This window comes from Schistocerca nitens, chromosome 11 (assembly GCF_023898315.1).
Source record: "Schistocerca nitens isolate TAMUIC-IGC-003100 chromosome 11, iqSchNite1.1, whole genome shotgun sequence".
NCBI classification, from domain to species: Eukaryota; Metazoa; Arthropoda; class Insecta; order Orthoptera; family Acrididae; genus Schistocerca; species Schistocerca nitens.
This window is the reverse complement of record NC_064624.1, coordinates 124802580-124828104: the sequence shown is the minus strand read 5'-3', so window position 1 is coordinate 124828104 and position 25525 is coordinate 124802580. Positions and strand designations below refer to the sequence as shown.

Sequence of the window (25525 nt, the reverse complement as noted above, 5' to 3'; positions counted from 1 at the left end):
ACGAGCTACTGGCGGAAGTAAAGCTGTGAGGACGGGGTGTGAGTCGTGCTTGGGTAGCTCAGTTGGTAGAGCACTTGCCTGCGATAGGCAAAGGTCCCGAATTCGAGTCTCGGTCCGGCACACAGGAAGTTTCATATCAGCGCACACTCCGCTGCAGAGTGAAAATCTCATTCTGGTAACCTAAGGACTTCACACACATCCATGCCCGAGGCAGGATTCGAACCTGCGACTGCAGTGGTCGCGCGGTTCCAGACTGAAGCGCCCAGAACCGCTCGGCCACCTCGGCCGGCAGCGTAAATATTGCACGATTGTATGGGATGACGAATGACGGTACACAATGTGGCGATCCGATGGCAGGGTGTGGGTGTGACGAATGCCCGGTGGACGTCATCTGCGAGCGTGTGTAGTGCCAACAGTAAAATTCGGAGTCGGTAGTGTTATGGTGTGGTGGAGGGAGCTTGCACCCCTTGTTGTTTTGCGTGGCACTATCACAGCACAGGCCAACATTGATGTTTCAAAAAATGGTTCAAATGGCTCTGAGCATTATGGGACTTAACATCTGGGGTCATCACACACATCCATGTCCGCGGCAGGATTCGAACCTTCCAGACTGAAGCGCCTAGAGCCCTTCGGTCACACCGGCCGGTATTGATGTTTTAAGCACCATCTTGCTTCCCAATTTTGAAGAGCAATTCAGGGATGGCGATTGCATCTTTCAACACGATCGAGCACATGTTCATAATGCACGGTGGAGTGGTTACACGACGATAACATCCCTGTAATGGACTGGCCTGCACAGAGTCCTGACCTGAATCCTATAGAAGACTTTTGGGATGTTTTGGAAGCCGACTTCGTGCCAGGCCTTACCCACCGACATCTATTCCCCTCCTAAGTGTAGCACTCCATGAACAATGGGCTACCATTCCCCAACTAACCTGCCATCGCCTGATTGAACGTATGCCTGCAAGAGTGGCAGCTGTCATCAAGGCTAAGGGTCGGCCAATACCATATTGAATTCCAGCATTACCGATGGAGGGCGCCACGAGTTTGAAAGTCATTATCAGCCATGTGTCCGGATACTTTTGATCACATAATTTAGTTTCATTGAAAAAGCACCTGTGAATGGGTTCCAGGCGGGATCCCGTGTTCCGTTCGAGTCCGAGGTGCTATTCCGGTGCAGTTGGAGAGCCCCTGAAATGCTGTTCGAGTTTAGGGGGAACTCCAAGTGGACTGAGGCGTGAATGGGAATTTGAATTGAGGAGAGAGGCATGCTAGGGTAGTCCGTGCAGTGGTATAGAGCCACTGTGCCAGGGTGCCGTAGTGGTTAACGTGTGTGCCCAGTGAGCAGCAGATCTGAGTTCGAATCCCGGCTTTGTTACATATTTTCTTTCCGCGCTTCAGTGTGGATATATACATCATACATGTTTGTGACTTCAAACGGTCTCTGGAACTGTACAATTTCATTCGCTAGCGCCATCTGTCGACTAAAACTTTTCCTAAATTTTTTTGAACAAAGATTTTAATTGACACTACGATTAGGAATAGTATTTAATACCAACACAGAACTTACTTTTGTACGTTCTAAGCTTTTTGGTGTGTGTACCTTCAAAAATATTTTTTGACCTTTTCATTTATTATATTTCATTAGCTTATTGCTCTATAAGAAACGCCAATCTCTCTTCGAGTTCCTTTCATTTTAATAGCATATATCTGATGATGCCGAAACGTCGTGATGAATGAAGAAATTTTACTAAATGATCCAGACGGGTTTACTGCCAACATATTCACAATGATCGCATGTCATCATTTACAGATTTTGTGTGCGCCGAAAAATAATTTTGACTTAAGAACCTTTCCAGGGTATGATTTTTTAGAACTCGCCATTGACACCTAAACTATGTGAAGATCAGCCTAGAAATGTGTCTGTCTTAAAAGCCCACATAAAGCTACAGTTTTTAACTGATACTGCGAATTCAAAAGAGATCGGCTTTTTCTTAGTAATGAATTTCGTGAAGAACCGATGAAAATATTGGCGCAGTTCCAGTTTGAAGAAGATGCACAGACATCTTATGATTTTATTCGTACGACATAGGGCGTTCTACCTCTTTATCACCCCATATTACCATATCATCTGCAAAAATCATCTTTTTGTCTTTTTCTTTTACTATATCTTTAACTGCCCTATTCATTCCCTCCATCACAGCATTAAAAAGTGCAGGAGATAGAATACTTCCTTGCTTAAGTCCTTGTCTTATTTCGAAGTATTCAGAGTTCCCCAATGGTGTTCTAACTCTACAATTGTGTCCTCTGTACACTGTCTTTATTACATTAATGTATCCATCTTCTATATCTATCTTCTTCATTTCTTCCCAGAGTCTTTCCCTGTTAACTGAGTCATATGTCTTTTCTATGTCTATAAAAACCATTATCTCCCTTTCGTTATACTCTCAACTTTTTTCCATCAGTTGACGGATAGAAAATATCAGGTCGATCGTGATTCTTGCTTTCCTAATCCCCATGTTCTTCTTCACTCAGCTCCTTTTCTATCTTTTCACTTATATGTAGTAAAATTCTTTCAAAAATCTTGGCTGTTTGACGCATAAGGGTTATTCCTCTGTAGTTTTTACAATGTATTTTATTGCCTTTCTTCAAGATGGGAACAATGTGTCCTCTACTCCAATCGTCAGGTATTGTACTATTTCTCCACACGCTTGATAGTACTCTACAGTACAGTTACAGCTTGATGCGTGGAAGGAAATAATGAAAAGGTATGGATTAAAAATAAATAAAGATGAGAGTGAAGTAATGGTATTTTGAAGAGAGAAAGGCATCAATGGAAATATTACCTTGAATGGAGAACCCCTCAAAGTGGTAGAAAGTTTCACTTATTTAGGAAATGAAATATCTAGGGATGGAAGAATAACTAACCAAATTAATAGGAGATTACAGAAGGGAGGCAATTTCTGCCACAAAATAAAACACCTGATTTGGAATATGGAAGTTTCAGAAAAAGTAAAACTCCTTATGTATAAGAATTATTACTTCCCTATTGTCACCTATAGTTGAGAAACATGGACAATGACAGCAAGGGACTGGAGCAGACTGCAGCCAGGGGAAATGAAATTTCTCAGAGCAGTTAAGGGATAAACAAGAATGGACAGAGTAAGGAATGTAGAGCTTAGAAAGGACCTTAAAGAAGAAAGTATGAGAAAAGAAATTGAAAAACAGAGATTAAGATGGTATGGGCATGTTAAGAGGATGCATGGGCAGAGACTCCCCAAAATTATGGAAGAACTAAAGATGGATGGAAAAAGACCTAGAGGGCGCCCAAGAACACGGTGGAAAACTGGAGTGAGAATATCTGTGGAAAGGAGAAGTGTGACCTGGCAGCAAGTGGAGGAAGAAAAGTGGTGGGAGGACCGAGCCAAATGGAGAGGACTCGCCAGCACCCAGATCCGGCAGTAGCTGGAGCGGGATCCACATATAGATAGACATAGGGCATTAATTTCGGTGAAATTCAAAACATTTTGCACCGATGGATTCCATATAAACTTATCCCTGATCAAGAACAACAACATATTGATCGGCACAGAGAAACGCTGGAAAATTCCAAGGTAACACTTGAAAATTCGTTTGGCATATCATTTGCTCCTGAAAAGCTAGTTGTTTTTATCGTTACGTCGACGACACGTTCGTTGCCTGGTCTCATGGACGTGAAAAGCTGGGAGAATTCTTGGACCACATCAACAACATCCATGACAACATCAAGTTCACGATGAAGATAGAGACAGGTGCCTTGCCGTTCCTTGATATCCTCGTCCACCGCAAATCAAATGGGTGTATCAGCCACAGCATTTACCGGAAACCCACCCACACAGACCGATATCTGCACGCTAACAGCTATCACCATCCGTCGCAGAAACGTTTTGTTCTGAGGACCTTAGTGCATCGGTTCGAAACCGTCTCAGATTCTAAAAACTTTCCGAAGGAACTGAGCCACTTACGGAAAGTATTCAAGGAAAACGGCTAAAACAATCCCCAGATTTCGCCCGAAAATACGAAAGCAGAAACACTCTGAGGAGGACTCGAAGAAGTTTGCGTTCTTGCCGTTCTGTGACTCAGTGACAGGAAAGATAAGTGGGCTCCTAAACGGGCATAAAATCGATTCACTCTCCAGAGCTCCAGCAAAAATTCGACAACCCTTGAGGCCTGTGAAAGACGAGTTAGGACTCATAACGCGACGTTTTTGTTTCTCTTTTTTTCTTTAAAAAAATCTTTATTCTTCGATATACAGGGTGAGTCACCTAACGTTACCGCTGGATATATTTCGTAAACCACATCAAATACTGACGAACCGAACATGAGGAGAGGGGCTAGTGTAATTGGTTAATACAAACCATAAAAAAATGCACGGAAGTATGTCTTTTAACACAAACCTACGTTTTTTTAAATGGAACCCCGTTAGTTTTGTTAGCACATCTGAACATATAAACAAATACGTAATCAGTGCCGTTTGTTGCATTGTAAAATGTTAATTACATCCGGAGATATTGTAACCTAAAGTTGACGCTTGAGTACCATTCCTCCGCTGTTCGATCGTGTGTATCGGAGAGCACCGAATTACGTAGGGATCCAAAGCGAACGGTGATGGACCTTAGGTACAGAAGAGACTGGAACAGCACATTACGTCCACATGCTAACACCTTTTTATTGGTCTTTTTCACTGACGCACATGTACATTACCATGAGGGGTGAGGTACACGTTCGACGGGAGTTTCATAGGACGTGGAGGACGCATAAATTGGCCAGCCCGTTCTCCTGATCTTACACCTCTGGACTTCTTTCTGTGAAGTACGTTAAACGAGAATGTGTACCGTGATGTGCCTACAACCCTAGAGGATATGAAACAACGTTTTGTGGCAGCGTGCGGCGACATTACACCAGATGTACTGCGGCGTGTACGACATTCATTACGCCAGAGATTGCAATTGCGTGCAGCAAATGATAGCCACCACATTGAACATCTATTGGCCTGACATGTCGGGACACACTCTATTCCACTCCGTAACTGAAAACGGAAACCACGTGTGTACGTGTACCTCACCCCTCATGGTAATGTACATGTGCGTCAGTGAAAAAGACCAATAAAAATATGTCAGCATGTGGACGTAATGTGCTGTTCCAGTCTCTTCTGTACCTAAGGTCGATCACCGTTTCCTTTGGATCCCTACGTAATTCGGTGCTCTCCGATACACACGATCGAACAGCGGAGGAGTGGTACTCAAGCGTCAACTTTAGGTTACAATATCTCCGGATGTAATTAACATTTTACAATGCAACAAACGGCACCGATTACGTATTTGTTTATATGTTCAGATGTGCTAACAAAACCAACGGGGTTCCATTTACAAAAAACGTAGGTTTGTGTTAAAAAACATACTTCCGCGCATTTTTTCATGGTTTGTATTAAACAACTACACTAGCCCCTCTCCTCACGTTCGGGCTGTGGAATCGGTTCGTCAGTATTTGATGTGGTTTACGAAATATATCCAGCGGTAATGTTAGGTGACTCACCCTGTATATGATACATGTTTTTGTTTACGGTACCCAGTGAAAATCAGCGGTAGCAGAGCATACATTAGAAAACGGTCATCGTATTTCATTCGACGAGACATCTAGTAGCACGCGGACTAACAGTTTTTCGGATAGAATCGTGAAAGAAGCGATCGAAATAAAAATTTGTGACAACACGTTCAATAAAGACGGCAGCCTGCAGCTAAGCACAGCGTGGGACCCGGCCATCGGAAGGCTGAAGCGCACAACGTAAACATTACCATATATGGTGCCGAAGCGGGTCCCACTGACGTCACAGAAGGCAGCGCGGCTATATAAGGACGACAGCAGCAACCTGAAGACAGTCACCACTTGAGAATGGCCGAGGAGTTGTCGGCCGAAAGGTCGTGGATTTTAAACCACTTGACGCGTCTGGAAGCCTGGCAAACCTCTATTATTAAATATAAACATTAATCTCGCCGCTAGAGGCGTTAGTGTCGTTCCAGCTGTCAGACCGTACGACAGCAACTTTCTGAGCAGCGTTACCAGATCATGTCCTCTAAATTCCCCAAAGTGCCACCATTTCGGTAACTTTTCCCCAAATATCTTACACGTATCTTTTCCTTGTATTAGTGAAGAGACAGATGTAGTGTTGGCAGAAGAGCCAACACCGTGTTACTATAGTGGAGGCTGAAATGCACGCGTTTTAGCTCACACAAGCTGGCGTGAGGAGGGAAGGACTATACTGACGTGAGGTCTGGCACATGACAAGGAACGAGAAATCAGAAAGCGGACGTAATTAGTTTGATACTTAACTTTAATCCATTAATGAGGAACGTCGCTCTTGACGGTACATGATTCACAATATTATCTGTTCAGAATACATTCGTAGTAACTGAATATGGCGCCTTGCTAGGTCGTAGCAAATGACGTAGCTGAAGGCTATGCTAAACTGTCGTCTCTGCAAATGAGAGCGTATGTAGACAGTGAACCATCGCTAGCAAAGTCGGCTGTCCAACTGGGCGAGTGCTAGGACGTCTCTCTAGACCTGCCGTGTGGCGGCGCTCGGTCTGCAATCACTGATAGTTGCGACACGCTGGTCCGACGTATACTAACGGACCGCGGCCGATTTAAAGGCTACCACCTAGCAAGTGTGGTGTCTGGCGGTGACACCACAATAGAATTATTTGTTCAGGCTCGTAAAATGATCGTAAATATCAAATAATTGAAGTAATAATTAGTAATTAAAGTCAACAGCCTGACCAGAAAAATGAAAAGCATGCTCTATGCGCACCACATTTTATTTCTTCATGTGTTTTGGACTGCTCTGTTAATTTTTCGTTAGCGTAACACCCATATACCGCTTCATAACTCGACACCTCTACCCACTAAGCCACTGTGACCACACAAACTCCATGCCTGTGTTGGTTCCACTATTTGGTTCCATTAACGAGGTCATACACAATATGGCCATATTTAGGTTTTTTGCTGCCACGTTAAGTATATGTAAAAGTTTATGTAGGTTATCTTCATTGTTTGCCAGCAGAACTGCATCTTGCCGGCCGAAGTGGCCGTGCGGTTAAAGGCGCTGCAGTCTGGAACCGCAAGACTGCTACGGTCGCAGGTTCGAATCCTGCCTCGGGCATGGATGTTTGTGATGTCCTTAGGTTAGTTAGGTTTAACTAGTTCTAAGTTCTAGGGGACTAATGACCTCAGCAGTTGAGTCCCATAGTGCTCAGAGCCATTTGAACCAAGAACTGCATCTTCAGCATAACAAATGATTTTTACTTTTTCGTCCCCCACTACCAGCCTGTAGCTTCTTTATCATCTCGTCAGTGACTATATTAAAATGCAGCTGGCTTAAAGAGTCACCTTGTCTAATTCCACTACTATATAGCTAGTTAACCTGGAACCAATTTCCGCCTGGGATGTTATTTGTTGCAATGAATGTTTTCAACTGTTTTTGTTAAGTTGGAAGGAATCCCTTGATTGTAGGGCACGTTTAAAACACCTGTTAACTGGACCATATCGAAATACACTCCTGGAAATTGAAATAAGAACACCGTGAATTCATTGTCCCAGGAAGGGGAAACTTTATTGACACATTCCTGGGGTCAGATACATCACATTATCACACTGACAGAACCACAGGCACATAGACACAGGCAACAGAGCATGCACAATGTCGGCACTAGTACAGTGTATATCCACCTTTCGCAGCAATGCAGGCTGCTATTCTCCCATGGAGACGATCGTAGAGATGCTGGATGTAGTCCTGTGGAACGGCTTGCCATGCCATTTCCACCTGGCGCCTCAGTTGGACCAGCGTTCGTGCCGGACGTGCAGACCGCGTGAGACGACGTTTCATCCAGTCCCAAACATGCTCAATGGGGGACAGATCCGGAGATCTTGCTGGCCAGGGTAGTTGACTTACACCTTCTAGAGCACGTTGGGTGGCACGGGATACATGCGGACGTGCATTGTCCTGTTGGAACAGCAAGTTCCCTTGCCGGTCTAGGAATGGTAGAACGATGGGTTCGATGACGGTTTGGATGTACCGTGCACTATTCAGTGTCCCCTCGACGATCACCAGTGGTGTACGGCCAGTGTAGGAGATCGCTCCCCACACCACGATGCCGGGTGTTGGCCCTGTGTGCCTCGGTCGTATGCAGTCCTGATTGTGGCGCTAACCTGGACGGCGCCAAACACGCATACGACCATCATTGGCACCGAGGCAGAAGCGACTCTCATCGCTGAAGACGACACGTCTCCATTCGTCCCTCCATTCACGCCTGTCGCGACACCACTGGAGGCGGGCTGCACGATGTTGGGGCGTGAGCGGATGACGGCCTAACGGTGTGCGGGACCGTAGCCCAGCTTCACGGAGACGGTTGCGAATGGTCCTCGCCGATACCCCAGGAGCAACAGTGTCCCTAATTTGCTGGGAAGTGGCGGTGCGGTCCCCTACGGCACTGCGTAGGATCCTACGGTCTTGGCGTGCATCCGTGCGTCGCTGCGGTCCGGTCCCAGGTCGACGGGCACGTGCACCTTCCGCCGACCACTGGCGACAACATCGATGTACTGTGGAGACCTCACGCCCAACGTGTTGAGCAATTCGGCGGTACGTCCACCCGGCCTCCCGCATGCCCACTATACGCCCTCGCTCAAAGTCCGTCAACTGCACATACGGTTCACGTCCACGCTGTCGCGGCATGCTACCAGTGTTGAAGACTGCGATGGAGCTCCGTATGCCACGGCAAACTGGCTGACACTGATGGCGGCGGTGCACAAATGCTGCGCAGCTAGCGCCATTCGACGGCCAACACCGCGGTTCCTGGTGTGTCCGCTGTGCCGTGCGTGTGATCATTGCTTGTACAGCCCTCTCGCAGTGTCCGGAGCAAGTATGGTGGGTCTGACACACCGGTGTCAATGTGTTCTGTTTTCCATTTCCAGGAGTGTACTTTGTAGTCCAATAAAACAACGATGAGCTGATCCATTATATTCAATGGACTTCCCTACAACCTGTCTAAGAATGAATGTAGCGTCTGTGTATGTCCTATCGGACCTGAAACTATACCGTTCCTCTGCAAGCCTTGTAATGCTTTTTATTTCATTTCCTATTATTTTTGTTACGGGTATAGGAACTGAACTCAGTAGATCTATCCCTCTGTAGTTGTAAGGGTTTTTCATATCTCCTTTGCCGGCCGCGGTGGGCGAGCGGTTCTAGGCGCTCCGGAACCGCGCGGCAGCTACGGTCGCAGGTTCGAATCCTGCCTCGGGCATGGATGTGTGTGATGTCCCTAGGTTTGTTTAAGTAGTTCTAAGTTCTAGGGGACTGATGACCTCATATGTTAAGTCCCATAGTACTCAGAGCCATTTGAACCATCTCAATTTTGTATATGAGAATTTTATTGTAGTAAGAATTCTCCTTTCGTTTGAAACTTTATTGCCAGTTATAGTATTTTAACCACCTTGGTTAACTCTTCACTTAGTTGATATCCTCCACACGTCAGCAATTCATTCGAGATCCTGTCTTTCCCAGGAGACTTTCTATTTTTTAATCTGTATGCGATAAAAACTGGACACATGTTATATGGAATGTTTTATTCCAATTAGTTTACACTACGACTTCTTAAAATACTTTTCTTCCTGAAACCCCTATACTTATATACAGTAGTTAATCGCAGGGGCGTTGGTGTTGGAAGGTAGTTCACCTCGTAATGAAACTGAAGTAGATAGTTCCTGTGAGTTAGTAGGGGTAGAAGTTGTACTTGACAACTGGAATAAATTAATAACTGGTTTCTTTTACCGACTCAGCGACTCTGATGACATAGTTCCTGAAAAGTTGAAAGAAAAACCGAGTCTCAATTCAAATAGATATCCTATCCATACAATTATAGTTAGTTGTAGTTTCAATCTACCCTCGATATGTTGACAAAAGTCTCAGTATATAAAAGCCAATGTCTTGACTGACTGTATGACTGACCATCATCGCCATGCCAAACCGCTGAGAACAGAATCTTGAAATTTGAAGAGGATGTGACCATAGGTGTCGTTTAAGAAGGGTGGTGGTGGTTAGTGTTTAACGTCCCGTCGACAACGAGGTCATTAGAGACGGAGCGTAAGCTCGGCTTAAGGAAGGATTGGAAAGGAAATCGGCCGTGCCCTTTCAAAGGAACCATCCCGGCATTTGCCTGAAACGATTTAGGGAAATCACGGAAAACCTAAATCAGGATGGCCGGAGACGGGATTGAACCGTCGTCCTCCCGAATGCGAGTCCAGTGTGCTAACCACTGCGCCACCTCGCTCGGTTTTAAGAAGGGATTTTTCAAAATTCCAACCCTTAGGGGGTGAAATAGAGGATGAAGGTTTCTTTTAAAAAGAAGTCGGTATTAAGGCAGTTGTGAAGCTAGATGTACGGAAATAAAGAAATCCGTGTTTGAGCATTTTTGGAAATTTAACGGTATGGGGGTGAAATTTTTTTTGAAAATATATCATTATGAAAGAACTACTAAATTATTTTTAGAGCTATATCAAAGAACACTGGTATTTGACTTCTCGGTTAAAAATTTGAAAAAAATATGTATTTAAATGTCTCTGGAATTTGAACACCTAAGGGGGTGAAATAGGGGATTAGATTTTGAACGTAAATATTTTATTACGAAAGAATTTTTAAAGTTAAATCTATGAAATTTAAATTTGGCTTCTCAGTTAGAAATTAAAAGGATACACGTTTCGCTATTCTTGGAAATTCAGCCCGTATGGGTGCGAAAGGGGGGATGAAAGTTTTTATGGAAATATTTCATCGTTTAAGCGTTTTTGAAGCTAAGTCTAAGAACAATTGTATTTAGATTCTCTGTTAGAAATGAAACATACGCATATCACTGTTTTTGGATATTCAGCCACTAAGGGGGTAAAATAGTGGGTGAAATTTTCAGCTTCCCCTCTCTCTATCGAACATCCTACAAGAGACTTTTCCGGAAGAAAATGCGCTCCGAACATTGCGCAGCGAGTTCATCGCCTCAAAACCGTGTGATTTCTGGTGGCGGAATCGTAATGTTACCGCAGCTTCGGCAGACTGTTGTAAATAGTGAAGGAGAATACATTGTTGATGACCAAAGTGTCGTGTTTATTGGCTCTGAGCACTATGGGACTTAACATCTATGGTCATCAGTCCCCTAGAACTTAGAACTACTTAAACCTAACTAACCTAAGGACAGCACACAACACCCAGCCATCACGAGGCAGAGAAAATCCCTGGCCCCGCCGGGAATCGAACCCGGGAACCCGGGCGCGGGAAGCGAGAACGCTACCGCACGACCACGAGATGCGGGCTGTCGTGTTTATTAAACGTAAGGAAAAATGCTGCGAACTTATGCACCGACCGAATGTTAGGGCAGCCCGCAGCTGCCTGATAATGGCTTCCGACGTAACACTGGGGAAGCCGGAGAGGCGAGAGATTTATCTTTGTCAGAGTATCGCCAATTGGGAACAGTGCCAGGTCGGGGCATTAATGGTGTGGAATCTCCTATGTATCCCATAGCATCTGGAGGGGGTGGGCGATCCCTCGCATCGACGCGTATTGGCCCCCGAGGTGACATTGAGGTGTGTGTGTGTGTGTGTGTGTGTGTGTGTGTGTGTGTGTGCGTGTGTGTGCGCGCACGTCAGGAGGGGAGTTGTGATCAATTACCTCTCCGCCACACGACACCTCCTCGAGAGGGGAGGTAGGGCTAGTGGCCAAGAGATCTGAGGCCATCGGATTGCCTCTTAAAGCCGTCCACACACGCTCAATATCTATTGCGCAGCGGTATAGTTTCAATTTACTACGGGCTGTTCAAAAAGTCTCTCCGCAGTGCCGTGTGATTGTTCGCCTGCCTGGGTTACTCCCCTTCAAGTGGACTCTCCCAACATTCCACTGTTTCGTTTATCTCAGCCAGAGTCAGTAGTATCGTTGGTGTGTGTCGTTACGTGGTGACGTGAACGTTCAAGTTTAGTTCCCTTGTTCGTATGTTTCTTTTTTGTTACTGTTAAAATGCTAACCGTTGAAGAACGTGTGTTTTTAGTGGAACAAGTGTTCAAAGCTGGTGGTAAGTACACAGTTTCAGTTCGTCAAACATTTAATTCAGTTTTTCCGGAGACAACACTCCCACATCGCGATACTGTGCGAGATTTGGTTAACAAATTTCGAAGTACGGGTCCAGTGACAGATGCACCGAGAAGTGGTCATCCTTGCATTTTGTCTGAGGATAAACTACTCGATATTTCCGATAAAATGTCCACGAGTCCGAAGAAGTCAGTAAGAAAAAACGCCCAGTAAATCGATGTTAGTGTCGGAACGGCCGACACAGCTGTAAGGAAAAAATTAGAACTTTTCCCATACAAAGCGACAGTCGTGCAACAACTGAAAAATGCTGATCATGGCAAGAGGCTGCAATATTGTCAATGGTTCAAAAATGTCGTTCAACAAAATGGAATGGATATTCTTAATGAAACGTTTTTCACTGGTGAGGCGTGGTTTGATTTATCCGGGTACATGAACTCGCAAAATTCTCGTATGTGGAGTACTGCAAATTCATTGTGTATTCATGAGGAACCACTTCGTTCTGTGAAAATAGGAGTTTATATTGCAATTTCTAGACGTCGGATTGTGGGTCCCATATTTTTCAGCGAAACAATAAACGCACAACGGTACTGCAGTGATATTCTGTACCCATTCATAGGAGAACTTGTGTTGAGTGAAATAGTGAACGGTTATTTTGAACAAGATGGTGCAACCGCGCAATACAGCTCGCGTTTCAATGTCACTGCTTGCTGATGTTTTTACTGATCGCATAATTGCACAGGGACTTTGGCCTCCACGTTCGCCTGACCTTACACCACCTGACTTTTTCTTTACTTTTGGGGTGCAGCGAAAGCAGCTGTATATAGAAACCGTCCATCCATGATTTGGAAACTGTAATGTCCACTTTCACTGCTTCTGTTACAGAAGAAATGTTACAGCTTGGGTTTGGAAACATGATTAGACGAATTGAATCGTGTATGCAACAACAGGGGAGACACTTTCAGCATTTAATGTGAAAATTTGTAAGTAAAAATGAATATTCGATAAATTAAAACTTGTATTTCACTGAATTATATTTCGGTATATTTACTGCGGCATACGCCACGCACGGCTAACAATCATACGGCACTGCGGAGAGACTTTTTGAACATCCGTTACTTGAAATTGCGAGGCCGAAACAGCACAATATTATTGCGCAATATCTCCTCCCGGGACGCGACAGCCACAAGACTCTGCCTTCATAGACAACACGTCGGCGCCCGGCGATGCACGAAGACGCGTGTCTTTCCATTCTTTACCTTGGAAAAAACGAGCAGACATTATGCAGAACGGACGACAAAAGTCTGAGAAGCTTCCAATAAACATTTCAGTGGACCTGGAGACTGATTACTACAGCACTCACTGGTAATCCATAATAACATATAAACTAAACAAGCCAACTGCGTAATTTATCGTGTGTGTGCTGTTTTCTGCACCGACGGAAAAAAAAAATCGGAGCCCCAAGACGGAGTTTTGCGACGTAAACGAAAGTTGGTCAGTGTGTTTCTGCATCTGACAGATGGTGACTGTTCAGATTTCGCGCCAGTCGCATAAAGCCTAGTTTACACGACGAAATTGGGTTGCGCTACTCGCGTGTATTGAGTTGCACGCAACTGGTTTCGTATTTGGCTGTAGACACGGCGAAACCGGTATACACTTCAGTTTCGTCGTTTTTGTTGGTCCCTGAGTCGTGTCTGAAATGAAAGTTTTGGCTGCTGCACGTAGTACGAGCTGTAATGCAGTTAAAGCATGTTGTGCGGAATCTCTGCATAAGAAAACAATAACAAACGTGTTTCAATTCGTGACTGGATGAAGAAAACACGTCAGCTCGGTTGCTCAGCATCCTTGCTGAAATAATTTATAATGCAAGACCCAAGACGTTCTTTTACTTATGTTAGAATGTCATTGGAAATGTTAACGTTTATCCTAAATGGCTCTGAGCACTATGGTACTCAACATCTGTGGTCATAAGTTCCCTAGAACTTAGAACTACTTAAACCTAACTAACCTAAGGACATCACACACATCCATGCCCGAGGCAGGATTCGAACCTGCGACCGTAGCGGTTACGCGGTTCCAGACTGAAGCGCCTTTAACGGCACGGCCACACCGGCCGGCTAACGTTTATCCTAAGTAGTGTTAATTATGCGGTAAGGAATAAATGCACTATAATGCATGAAGCACTGTCGCCAGAACTGAAATTACATATAATATTGCGTGCATTACAATCGAGAATACTCGGCATGCTATAAGATGCGGGTTTAGTTGGTGATGACGTTTTTTCATTAACACCAATAATCATTAACTGTAATAATTATTAACATTAACAGCAGTAATTATTCGAAGCAGGCCGCATTAAGAAGAGAATGGTTTGCAAACTACTCTCTTGAAGATAGATCTGTACAGTGGAAATATATCAAAATTCAAACGATATGGCCGCGCGGGATTAGCCGAGCAGTCTCAGGCGCTGCAGTCATGGACCGTGCGGCTGGTCCCGGCGGAGGTTCGAGTCCTCCCTCGGGCATGGGTGTGTGTGTTTGTCCTTAGGATAATTTAGATTAACTAGTGTGTAAGCTTAGGGACTGATGATCTTAGCAGTTAAGTCCCATAAGGTTTCACACACATTTGACCATTTTTTTTTCAAACATATGGTGAGTACTGCAGCGACGTTTTAAGTAGATGAATATTGTATAAAGAATGCAGTTTCTTGAATTTGTAGAGCCTCCCCTTATGTCAACAATATTTGTTAATAAAAAACAGTGGGTCAACTCGAACGATGGGATTTTAGTCTTGTAGACGAGAGCATGGTCATCAGTCCCCTAGACTTACAACTACTGAAACCTAACTAACCTAAGGACGTCACACATATCCGTTTCCGAGGCAGGATTTGAACCTGCGACCGTAGCAGCAGCGCGGTTCCGGACTGAAGCGCCTAGAACCGCTTGGCCACAGCGGCCGGCCTTCGTGGAGGAGGTACACTAATGTGCAGACCACATACTAATTGAAGATGACCATACCAACTTCGTATCTTCCTGGAGAATGTACATACACACCACGGGTTAACTGAAGATGACGATACTTTGTTTTGCTCCTGAATGTACATAATGTACAGATAATTGAAGATAACGATACCAACTTAGTGTTCTTTGTATAGATTGTACGTAATGTGCAGATCACAGGTTAATTCAAGACGATATGGGCTATGGGGCGTCATTTCCTCTATTTGTTTCCCACTTCTTGTTGTTGTGGTCTTCAGTCCTGAGACTGGTTTGATGCAGCTCTCTATGCTACTCTATCCCGTGCAAGCTTCTTCATCTCCCAGTACCTACTGCAGCCTACATCCTTCTGAATCTGCTTAGTGTATTGATCTCTTGGTCTCCCTCTACGATGTTTACCCTCCACGCTGCCCTCCAATGCTAAATTTGTGATCCCTTGATGCCTCAAAACATGTCTTACCAACCGATCCCTTCTTCTGGTCAAGTTGTGCCACAAACTCCTCTTCTCCCCAATTCTATTCAATACCTCCTCATTAGTTAACTTTCCCAGATGGTGTTGTCAAAAGTCACAAATTTGCACGAGTGTCCCGTTAGTTACATACTCGTTTTTAGATTATTTCGAATATATTTTCTGTTACTAAATCGTCGTCGTCGTTGTTGTTGCGTTTCCTATGGCCGCAAGAGCAACGTTATGTCCGCCCAATTGTCTGTAGATTCTACGCTTGTGTCCATCATTTTCATTATATCCGGAGGCAAAGCCGATCCCGGGTATCGAACAATTCATTATTTCCAAGAGTGAGTTGAATGTGTTCACAGTGCACATAAATTTTTTGGATGTGAGTGTAGGATGTTTTGCAGTTGTGCATGTCTTGACAACCATTGGAAATGTAGACTTTCACGGCCGGAAATGTCATGTCCATTATAATTACCCGGGCTGTTATGCCGTGGTCGGTTGTTGAATTCTGTCAATTCCCAACGTTTCGTACCCGTCTGAGGGAGACATCCTCAAGGGGGTCTGTAGCGCGATGGAAGGTCCAACACACCCACTGGCTCAATACTACTCAGTCAGTGGCGAGCCAGTGGGTGTGTTGGACCTTCCATCGAGCTAAAGACCCCCTTGAAGATGTCTCCCGCAGACTGACTGAGTAGTATTGAGCCAGTGGGTGTGTTGGACCTTCCATCGAGCTAAAGACCCCCTTGAAGATGTCTCCCGCAGACTGACTGAGTAGTAGCGAGCCAGTGGGTGTGTTGGACCTTCCATCGAGCTAAAGACCCCCTTGAAGATGTCTCCCGCAGACTGACTGAGTAGTAGCGAGCCAGTGGGTGTGTTGGACCTTCCATCGAGCTAAACACCCCCTTGAAGATGTCTCCCGCAGACTGACTGAGTACTAGCGAGCCAGTGGGTGTGTTGGACCTTCCATCGAGCTAAAGACCCCCTTGAAGATGTCTCCCGCAGACTGACTGAGTAGTAGCGAGCCAGTGGGTGTGTTGGACCTTCCATCGAGCTAAAGACCCCCTTGAAGATGTCTCCCGCAGACTGACTGAGTAGTAGCGAGCCAGTGGGTGTGTTGGACCTTCCATCGAGCTAAAGACCCCCTTGAAGATGTCTCCCGCAGACGGGGACGAAACGTTGGAAATTAACACAAAATTCATCAACCCGGATAATTATAATGGACATAACCATTGGAAAGCAACCTGAAGTCTCCCTCCCCACTTGTGTGCGCCAGCTGGTGGTGTGGTGGACAAGTGGCCCGCTCACTCCACCCCCGCTCTGTGTCCGCAGCTGTTCCTGGCGTGCCTGCGCTCCCTGCAGGGCTGCGGCCTGCTGGTCGAGGTGGACGCCGGCCGGCTCTTCTGCAACGTGGAGGCGGTCGCGGCCGCCAGCCTGCAGTTCTGGGTTCGACACCTGGCGCCCGCCGTCGCCAGCGCCCGGCACCGCTCGCTGCCGCTCGACCCACTACACCTCAGGGACGGCTTCCTCAGGGTGAGACGAGGAGCTCTGTCTGATTCCAGGACCGTGACCGGCCGCAGAAATTGATCCGGGAGGAGCGTGGTACAGGGTGGGTGGGGGGGGGGGGTGGAAAGCCCCTAAAATTACCATTCTCGACATAAATGAGATGGTCAGTTTCGAGACGTGTCATGCCACGTGAATTACACTACTGGCCATTAAAGTTGCTACACCACGAAGATATGCTACAGCGAAATTTAACCGACAGGAATCAGATGCTGTGATACACAAATCATTAGCTCTCAGAGCATTCACACAAGGTTGGCGCCGGTGGCGACACCTACAACGTGCTGGCATGAGGAAAGATTCCAACCGATATCTCTCACACAAACACCAGTTGACCGGCGTTGCCTGGTGGAACGTTGTTGTGATGCCCCGTGTAAGGAGGAGAAATGCGTACCATCACGTTTCCGACTTTGACAAAGGTCGGATTGTAGCCTATCGCGGTTGCGGTTTATCGTATCGCGACTTTGGTGCTCGCGTTGGTCGAGATCCGATGACTGTTAGCAGAATACGGAATCGGTGGGTTCAGGAGCGTAATACGGAACGCCGTGCTAGATCCCAACGGCCTCGTATCACTAGCAATCGAGATCAAAGGCATCTTATCCGCATGGCTGTAACGGATCGTGCAGCCACGTCTCGATCCCCGAGTCGACAGATGGGGACGTTTGCAAGACAACAACCATCTGCACGAACAGTTCGACGTTTACAGCAGCGTGGACTATCAGCTCGGAGACCATGGCTGCAGTTACCCTTGACGCTGCATTACAGACAGGATTGCCTGCGATGGTGTACTCGACGACGAACTTGGGTGCACGAATGGCAAAATGTCATTTTTTCGGATGAATCCAGGTTCTGTTTACAGCATCACGATGGTTTCATCCGTGTTTGTCGACATCGCGGTGAACGCACATTGGAAGCGTGTATTCGTCTTCGCCATACTAGCGTATCACCCAGCGTGATGGTATGCGGTGCCATTGGTTACACGTCTCGGTCACCTCTTGTTCGCATTGACGGCACTTTGAACAGTGGACGTTAGATTTCAGATGTGTTACGACCCGTGGCTCTACCTTTCATTCGATCACTGCAAAACCCCACATTTCAGCAGGATAATGCACGACTGGATGTTGCAGGTCCTGTACGCGCCTTTCTGGATACAGAAAATGTTCGACTGCTGCCCTGGCCAGCACATTCTCCAGATCTCTCACGAATTGTAAACGCCTGGTCAATGGTGGCTGAGCAACTGGCTCGTCACAATACGCCAGTCACTATTCTTGATGAACTGTGGTATCGTGTTGAAGCTGCATGGTCAGCTGTACCTGTACACGCCATCCGAGCTCTGTTTGACTCAATGCCCAGGCGTATCAAGGCCGTTACTACGGCCAGAGGTGGTTGTTCTGGGTAGTGATTTCTCAGGATCTATCCACCGAAATTGCGTGAAAATATAATCACACGTCACTTCTAGTATAATATATTTGTCCAATGAATATCCGTTTATCATCTGCATTGCTTCTTGTTGTAGCAATTTTAATGACCAGTAGTGTAAATTTTATAGATATCACAAAGGACTTATTATGTCCCAGAGATGTGATGGTTATCGATGGAGTATAAGAAATCCTGGACTACTGATTCCCAGGGCGGGTGGTGAAAGTGCCGCCTCTTGCAACCTCCTCCCCCCTGCGCCCCCTGTTACGGACGGCAATGCTCATGACCACGTATTATTGTGACCTGCCTGTAGAATGCCATGTTTATCATTGCTCAAACGTCGAGCTGAGTGGAGACGGCACCCCCTGCAAATTACCCATTGGGTTGAGGGAAAACTAGGAATTGGATTATTGTCAGAGTCTTCATCGGCAAACAAAGAGTGACAAATGGACGAATGGGGTTATCAAACTGACCAGCCTGAGATTCAGTTTCGAATAAAAATCGTTTTAACTGCTTGAAAGTTATCAGAGTGATCTAATACAAGTTAACTGGTGATTAGAAGGAAAACTGTCTCATAAAAAGCTCCTATTAGTTATGAGTGAAAAAGTTCATCTCTTCAAGGCCTACGAATTTTGGCACAAAAAGTTGCATTGATATGATATTTCTCTGTGTAAAAGGCTTACAATATTTCGAGAACGGAAGACGCTAGGAAAGCAAATGGGGTGTCCAAAAGATGGTGCTTTCTGAACAAAACATGAAAATAAAAAAAATTACTTTTGAATACATTATGGGAGAGAACAGGTATCAATGTGTTACAAATATTTACTATCAAAAAGAGTGTTGATCACAATTTATTTATTACGGTGACCCGTTTCGACCACTACTGTGGCCATCTTCAGACCTACAAGTCGTACACAAAGCTTTAATTAGAGGGCTACATACATTGAAGAAAATACATAAAGTTATAAAGCTTTAAAACGAAGAATTACCAATGAGTAAGAACGTCCTTCTGCTGGAAAATCACTACTGGAGAAACCAGTGCACGTCTTACTATATACACTCTTGGAAATTGAAATAAGAACACCGTGAATTCATTGTCCCAGGAAGGGGAAACTTTATTGACACATTCCTGGGGTCAGATACATCACATGATCACACTGACAGAACCACAGGCACATAGACACAGGCAACAGAGCATGCACAATGTCGGCACTAGTACAGTGTATATCCACCTTTCGCAGCAATGCAGGCTGCTATTCTCCCATGGAGACGATCGTAGAGATGCTGGATGTAGTCCTGTGGAACGGCTTGCCATGCCATTTCCACCTGGCGCCTCAGTTGGACCAGCGTTCGTGCTGGACGTGCAGACCGCGTGAGACGACGCTTCATCCAGTCCCAAACATGCTCAATGGGGGACAGATCCGGAGATCTTGCTGGCCAGGGTAGTTGACTTACACCTTCTAGAGCACGTTGGGTGGCACGGGATACATGCGGACGTGCATTGTCCTGTTGGAACAGCAAGTTCCCTTGCCGGTCTAGGAATGGTAGAACGATGGGTTCGATGACGGTTTGGATGTACCGTGCACTATTCAGTGTCCCCTCGACGATCACCAGTGGTGTACGGCCAGTGTAGGAGATCGCTCCCCACACCATGATGCCGGGTGTTGGCCCTGTGTGCCTCGGTCGTATGCAGTCCTGATTGTGGCGCTCACCTGCACGGCGCCAAACACGCATACGACCATCATTGGCACCAAGGCAGAAGCGACTCTCATCGCTGAAGACGACACGTCTCCATTCGTCCCTCCATTCACGCCTGTCGCGACACCACTGGAGGCGGGCTGCACGATGTTGGGGCGTGAGCGGAAGACGGCCTAACGGTGTGCGGGACCGTAGCCCAGCTTCATGGAGACGGTTGCGAACGGTCCTCGCCGATACCCCAGGAGCAACAGTGTCCCTAATTTGCTGGGAAGTGGCGGTGCGGTCCCCTACGGCACTGCGTAGGATCCTACGGTCTTGGCGTGCATCCGTGCGTCGCTGCGGTCCGGTCCCAGGTCGACGGGCACGTGCACCTTCCGCCGACCACTGGCGACAACATCGATGTACTGTGGAGACCTCACGCCCCACGTGTTGAGCAATTCGGCGGTACGTCCACCCGGCCTCCCGCATGCCCACTATACGCCCTCGCTCAAAGTCCGTCAACTGCACATACGGTTCACGTCCACGCTGTCGCGGCATGCTACCAGTGTTAAAGACTGCGATGGAGCTCCGTATGCCACGGCAAACTGGCTGACACTGACGGCGGCGGTGCACAAATGCTGCGCAGCTAGCGCCATTCGACGGCCAACACCGCGGTTCCTGGTGTGTCCGCTGTGCCGTGCGTGTGATCATTGCTTGTACAGCCCTCTCGCAGTGTCCGGAGCAAGTATGGTGGGTCTGACACACCGGTGTCAATGTGTTCTTTTTTCCATTTCCAGGAGTGTATAATGGAGGCTCCATCCACTTCTGACGGAATCATGTCATTACTAACCAATGGGTTATAGGTCGAATAACAATGTAAAATTTCTTAGAAGAACATTCTCAAGAAAGAAAAATAAACACACATTAAACTTAGCTTATTTAACAGCTATTGTCAATTAAGAAGCGTTAGAAATATTCAAACATGTAGGGTAAACGAACTTCGTTTTGATAGTACATCGGTTGCCTTCTCAAGGCCTGTTAGTGAACCATTTGGAACCACTGGTTGCCATGCTGAAGTTGGACGTCCTTCGAACGACATGGCAGCAGGCTTCTGTCCATTGAAGTTGTTGTAAAGTCGATAGGCAAACTAGTGGTTGCCATGGTGAGGATAAACGCCAGTGCAAAGATGTGGCAGCAAGCTTCTTTCTAACGTAGTTGTTGCGAAAGTGGAATGGCAAAGACTGTCACATCAGACGATGTACTATTGAGCAGCAACGTGTCTTTATTGAAACGATTTTCAATGAATAGGCTGCAATAATCTTTAGCTGACATGTATAGTACATACTGCACAGATACGTTCTACTGCTGTAATAAGAGACTTTCATTTACACAGATTACGTAACAATTCTTGCAGATCATGTAACCTCCCCACAAAAATATTCGAAAGACAATACTTAATAGAAATGGAGCCACAGCTAAGTGTAACCTTCCCGCAAAAACATTAATGACAAAGACAATTAAATAAAAATTAGCTATCTGACCCAAGTATAAGTTTCTCACAAAATGAAGGTCAATTCAGTGATAATAAAAATCTCAGTGACAATGAAAATGCAAATAGACCGGAATGTCAGTCTTTGGCCCTGTGCGAAATCAGAATTAATTTCTTACCTCAATATAACTGCATGTCAAAGTTCTGCTCTTATTGTTGGCCGCGGGTTGGAGGAAATGCATTGCAATAATTATTATTATTTTTTTTTAAACTTATCTGAAAATTTTCTTTAAGGAAATGCAAGGGAATCAAATGATTTTTTTTTTTGGTTAAAAATTGTTTTGAAATCAACATTATTATTGGCGCGATTCTTTAAAGTCAATTACAATGAATGTACATTAGATTATCTGATGAGCGCAAAGCTGCATGAATACTTATTTAATAAAAATATACCTCATCCTGAATCTCGACCATTGCGGTGCCGACGCCCGCCGACTGCTCTGGGCTACCACTACTGAACTCTCTCGCAACTACATCGCAACTCTACTCGGCTACAACTGCCGACAGACTACTGTACTGCACTGCGCCTCGAGCGCAACTGCTCTCTGGTCAGAGATTCTACAATGCCTCATCATCGCTGCCACACAACATACGTGTTTCATAACCCTCCACTGGGGGGGCAAAAATTTGGCAGCGATGGTGAGTCATTTGGACTTGCCATCGTAACAAATTTTTTCAACTAATTAACTTTTACAATTTACAAAATATTCACTTATAGTACAAAATGTGAGTACAAAACATATCAGAAAAATATACAAATTATTTGACAGATAACAAAGTGCATACGCACTGTAAGATTCTGTAGCTTTTTCAGAACAAAATCATGTTGACAAAGGACATGAGTGCACATGCACTGCAGTGGAGAATATATCAGCAAAAGACGAAATGTATATACAATGAATAACAAATGACATAAATCATAAAAGTATGCAGAATGAACACAAATCATATCGAAAATTGAGAAAAGTGCACAGGCACTGAAATTCAGTAGAAAACACATAACTGCACATGCGCTGAAAACTTTTGAACATTTTCAAAAGAAATAAACGCAAGGGTAAAAAATTCATCAAATCACAAAAAGTATATACAATATAGATGACAAGAGTGCACACATACTGCACTTCAGAACAAATCGAAAAATGTCTTTAGTATAATGGCAAAAAAAATCATGTCGACAGGTGACATAAGTGTACTCGCACTGGAGTTCCACAAATTGAAAAAAAATGTATAGGCCATGAACATAAATGGTGTTAGTTAAAAATGATTTTCACTATTAGGATAGGAAAGGAAAGGATTGCATCATGGTTGTAGCACTTTAGTTTGCACACAGCTGCACTGAAAGTCCATATCTTTCCACAGGGTCACAACACTAAGTGATACAATCTGCAGTTCCGTTCCCAGAAGTATTTATCAGCGTATCAAGACACTGAAACGTCGTAGTAATATTCCATGCTATCATTTGGCAGTATGCCAGGTACACCAAACAGTGGGACCATAATAACGTCTTCGTCGCTTACGGTGGTGGACAGCATGTCGTGTCAACACCACGCTCGTAAGAGGCACACCAACGTAGAATTAGTGCAAAAACCAAATATAGTGCTCCATGATAATGAGGATGGACAAGACAAATGGATGTTACAATAATTTCAGGTAGTTAGGTCAGAAGGTGAAGGACATTATATCACAGACTAGTTTTGATTACATTAGTAGTTTGCGGTATCCATAGCCTAGTTATTGAACATTTCTGTACCAAGTATTTTAGTATTACAGAATAATGTTCATAAATTGTTTTACAGACAACATTGTCATTGCTCATTTCAATACCGTAATCAGTAGCATTCGTTTCCTAATTACAAAGCATCATTAATTAATCATTGGTCATTTCAATACAGTAATCGGTAGCATTCTTTTCCAAATTACAAAGCATAATCAATAGCATTCAATTCCTTGTTACAAAGCGTAATTAGTAGCATTAATTTCCTAGTTACAAAGCATTAGTAATTAATCATTGGTCATTTAAATACAGTAATCATCTCAATACAGTAATCACTAGCATTCTTTTCCAAATTACAAAGCATAATCAATAGCATTCAATTCCTTGTTACAAAGCGTAATTAGTAGCATTAATTTCCTAGTTACAAAGCATTAGTAATTAATCATTGGTCATTTAAATGCAGTAATCATCTCAATACAGTAATCACTAGCATTCTTTTCCAAATTACAAAGCATAATCAATAGCGTTCAATTCCTTGTTACAAAGCGTAATTAGTAGCATTAATTTCCTAGTTACAAAGCATTAGTAATTAATCATTGGTCATTTAAATACAGTAATCATCTCAATACAGTAATCACTAGCATTCTTTTCCCAGTTACAAAGCATAATTAGTAGCATTCGTTTCCTTATTACAAAGCATAATCAGTAGGATTCATTTCCTAGTTACAAAGCATAATTAATTAATGTTCATTTCAATACAGTAATCAGTAGCAATCATTTTTCGGGTGACATTATTCATAGCTGATCAGCATTACACAGAATTCTCTTAAACTGCTATCATTATTTGGGACTGGTAATACATTTTTGTTAGCAATGCATTGCGTTGGGATCGATAATTAATTGCTCAGGCATAACAATATTTGCTTTTGACCTATTGCTGCAAATGAGGATAGGTAACGTCATTCGTCATGAGTCAGCTGTAGCAAGGTTATGAAACAAGGCAGTATATGTGATCACATTTATAAATTATAGACACAAATAGATAAAAAATAAAAAATGCAAGTATTAGAACGGTATAATAAGTAACAGGTTTAGTAAGTATCATGAAAAGCTTCTGCTGGAAAATACAAAATGGATTATTAAGCTGAAAGAAGAAACGTAGACTATGCTGAAAAGTAGTGAACTTCGAATTAACAAGTAGTGAAATGTCTATAAAAAATGTGTTCCATAGCTGTCCTTTCCAAAATCTTCAGTCATCCTACTATGCAATATAACCCCTGCTGTCAAAGCAAACTGCAACAAATACTTAAATAACTACATAGCATAAATACATAACTTCAACATTATCCTCATCTGTAAAGAAAAAAACTTCATTATCCATAGTATCATAACTCCATCATTATCATCATCACCTGTAAAGAAAAAACTTCATTATTCATAGTAGCATATTCTTCATCATTATTCTTCATCAGCATTCATTATCATCTGCAAAAAGTCACTTCATTACTCATTACATAACTATTCCTTATCTCTAGCATATTATATCAGTTAAAACTAAGATGTGTAGTTCTGTCTGACAGCTTGCATCAATCGCCTTGTATTCTGAAAGAAAAAATTAGTTAAGACTGCTATTCTTCGATGTGTATAGTATATTCTTGTTAATGCTTGTTAATTCTGATCCATTTACTCGTCCTCATAAGGTTTTGTATCTTCTTTCATCTATTCCGTAGTTGAAATTCCCATTTCTGTTTAATTTATTTCCTTTACGCATCATTCCTTTCTGAAACTGATGAACAAAGATTAATGTCTTGCATTTAAATCATATACCCGCTAAATAATGACTGGTTAATGGTGACACAATTAAGCATACAGCATAACATGACAGAAAACGTAATATGTCAAAAGCATAGACAGTGTTCAAAGGCAAAAAGTGTACAGAGAATATCATAATGCAGCAGCAAAAAAAAAAAAAGGAAAATGTAAAACAGTCACGATGTTGAGA

General features: G+C 44.2%; 1 protein-coding gene across 1 annotated transcript in view; it reads left to right on the top strand.

Moving 5' to 3' along the window:
- The window catches only part of LOC126212700 (pleckstrin homology domain-containing family G member 5), an 870566-nt gene that overhangs the window by 692833 nt on the left and 152208 nt on the right, over nucleotides 1-25525 (top strand). Inside the window, exon 8 of the mRNA XM_049940115.1 lies at nucleotides 16934-17134. Coding sequence (XP_049796072.1) covers nucleotides 16934-17134 — 201 coding nt within the window. The remainder of the gene's footprint in view (nucleotides 1-16933; nucleotides 17135-25525) is intronic.